This window comes from Cynara cardunculus, unplaced genomic scaffold (genome assembly GCF_001531365.2).
Source record: "Cynara cardunculus var. scolymus isolate 2C unplaced genomic scaffold, CcrdV1 Un_Scaffold_3391, whole genome shotgun sequence".
NCBI classification, from domain to species: Eukaryota; Viridiplantae; Streptophyta; class Magnoliopsida; order Asterales; family Asteraceae; genus Cynara; species Cynara cardunculus.
In genome coordinates, this window is record NW_020201455.1 from 40,341 (window position 1) to 41,796 (window position 1,456).

Sequence of the window (1,456 nt, forward strand, 5' to 3'; positions counted from 1 at the left end):
ACGATAAGGCGCCCTTGCGATTGGTACCGCACCCGGTACCAAATCGATTCGGAATTCCACCTGACGTTCCGGTGGTATTCCTGGTAATTCATCTGGAAATACTTATGGGTAATCCCTTACCACTGGAACATCATGTATCACCTTCTTTTCGAGCTTAGCGTCGATGGCGTATGCCAAGTAAGCCACGCATCCCTTTCTCAGTCACCTACCTGCCTTAACTGAATTGATTAGTCCTATGCACCACTTATTCCGATCACCGTAGACATGAATTGTTTCTCCTTCTGGAGTTTGAATCTTGATCAAATTCTTATTGCGTACTATTTGCGCATGATTGTTGGATAGCCAATCCATCCCCAAGACCACGTCAAAACCTCCTAAGCACATTGGCATAAGCCTAACAGAGAAATCCTTCCCATCTATAACAATTGTGCATTTATCAAATACTTCGTCTACCTTACACTGACTACCGTCGGCTGTTTCTACAGTGTAGGCTTTGTCTAGTCTACAGGTACTGCTATTCAGATAGTGGCAGAAGGTGGTAGACACAAAACTACCATTTGCACCCGAATCAAATAATACATGTGCATATACATTGTTGATAGGGAACATACCGGATACGACGTCGGGCGTTTCCTTGGCCTCCTCCAAGGTCATGCTGTAAGCTCGGCCTCTTCCCTTAGGTAGCTCCTTCCTATTCTCCGGTCTCCTTCCAAATCCGTTATTTGCCGTCTTCTCGTGGGGTGTCACACTATTCCGATGTTTTGGGCAGTCAGGTCGTATATGTCCCGTAGCCCCACATTCGTAACAAGTTTTTCCTTCTGGGCACTCTCGCGCGGTGTGCCCAGGCTTGTCACATTTGTAGCACATCAGGCTCCCCGCTCTGCACTCTCCCGTATGTCTCTTGTTGCATTTGTTACATCGGGGAATTGTGAGTTCGTCGCTTCGTGTTTTTGCTGTGGTCGGAGTCCATTTCGGTTTCTTGTCGGGCCTGTTCGACCCTTCCCATTTTCTCTTTGCATCCCTTCTATCATAATTCTCCCTAGCGTTGTTCTCTTCTGCTACCTTTGCCATCTCTACTGCTTGGACAAACGTGGTCGGCTTGGTCATGTCTACGTACCGTTTGATTTCTATTCTTACGCCGTCCTTGAAACGACCTATCTTCTTCTCCTCAGTAGCCACCTGGTAACTGGCGAATCTTGCTTTTTCAAGAAAATCATTAACATATTCTTGAACTGACAACGATTCTTGCTTTAATCTCAGGAATTCGGATTCTAGTTTGTTCACCTCCATTTGCGAGCAGTACTTATCCATCATCGTCTTTTTCATTTGCTCCCAAGTCATGGTAGCAATATCCTCATCACCTCTGATTGCACATTCAGACTCCCACCAATGCAACGCATAGTCCACAAAGGTTGTAGCAGCATAAGTCACCTTTTGATCTCCCGCACATCTACAA

General features: G+C 46.0%; 1 protein-coding gene across 1 annotated transcript; it reads right to left on the minus strand.

Moving 5' to 3' along the window:
- Positions 1 to 201: 201 nt before the first annotated feature.
- LOC112503613 lies at positions 202 to 1,341 on the minus strand. Its single transcript, XM_025107616.1, has one exon. The coding sequence runs from the start codon at positions 1,339 to 1,341 to the stop codon at positions 202 to 204; it is 1,140 nt and encodes a 379-aa protein (XP_024963384.1).
- Positions 1,342 to 1,456: the final 115 nt, after the last annotated feature.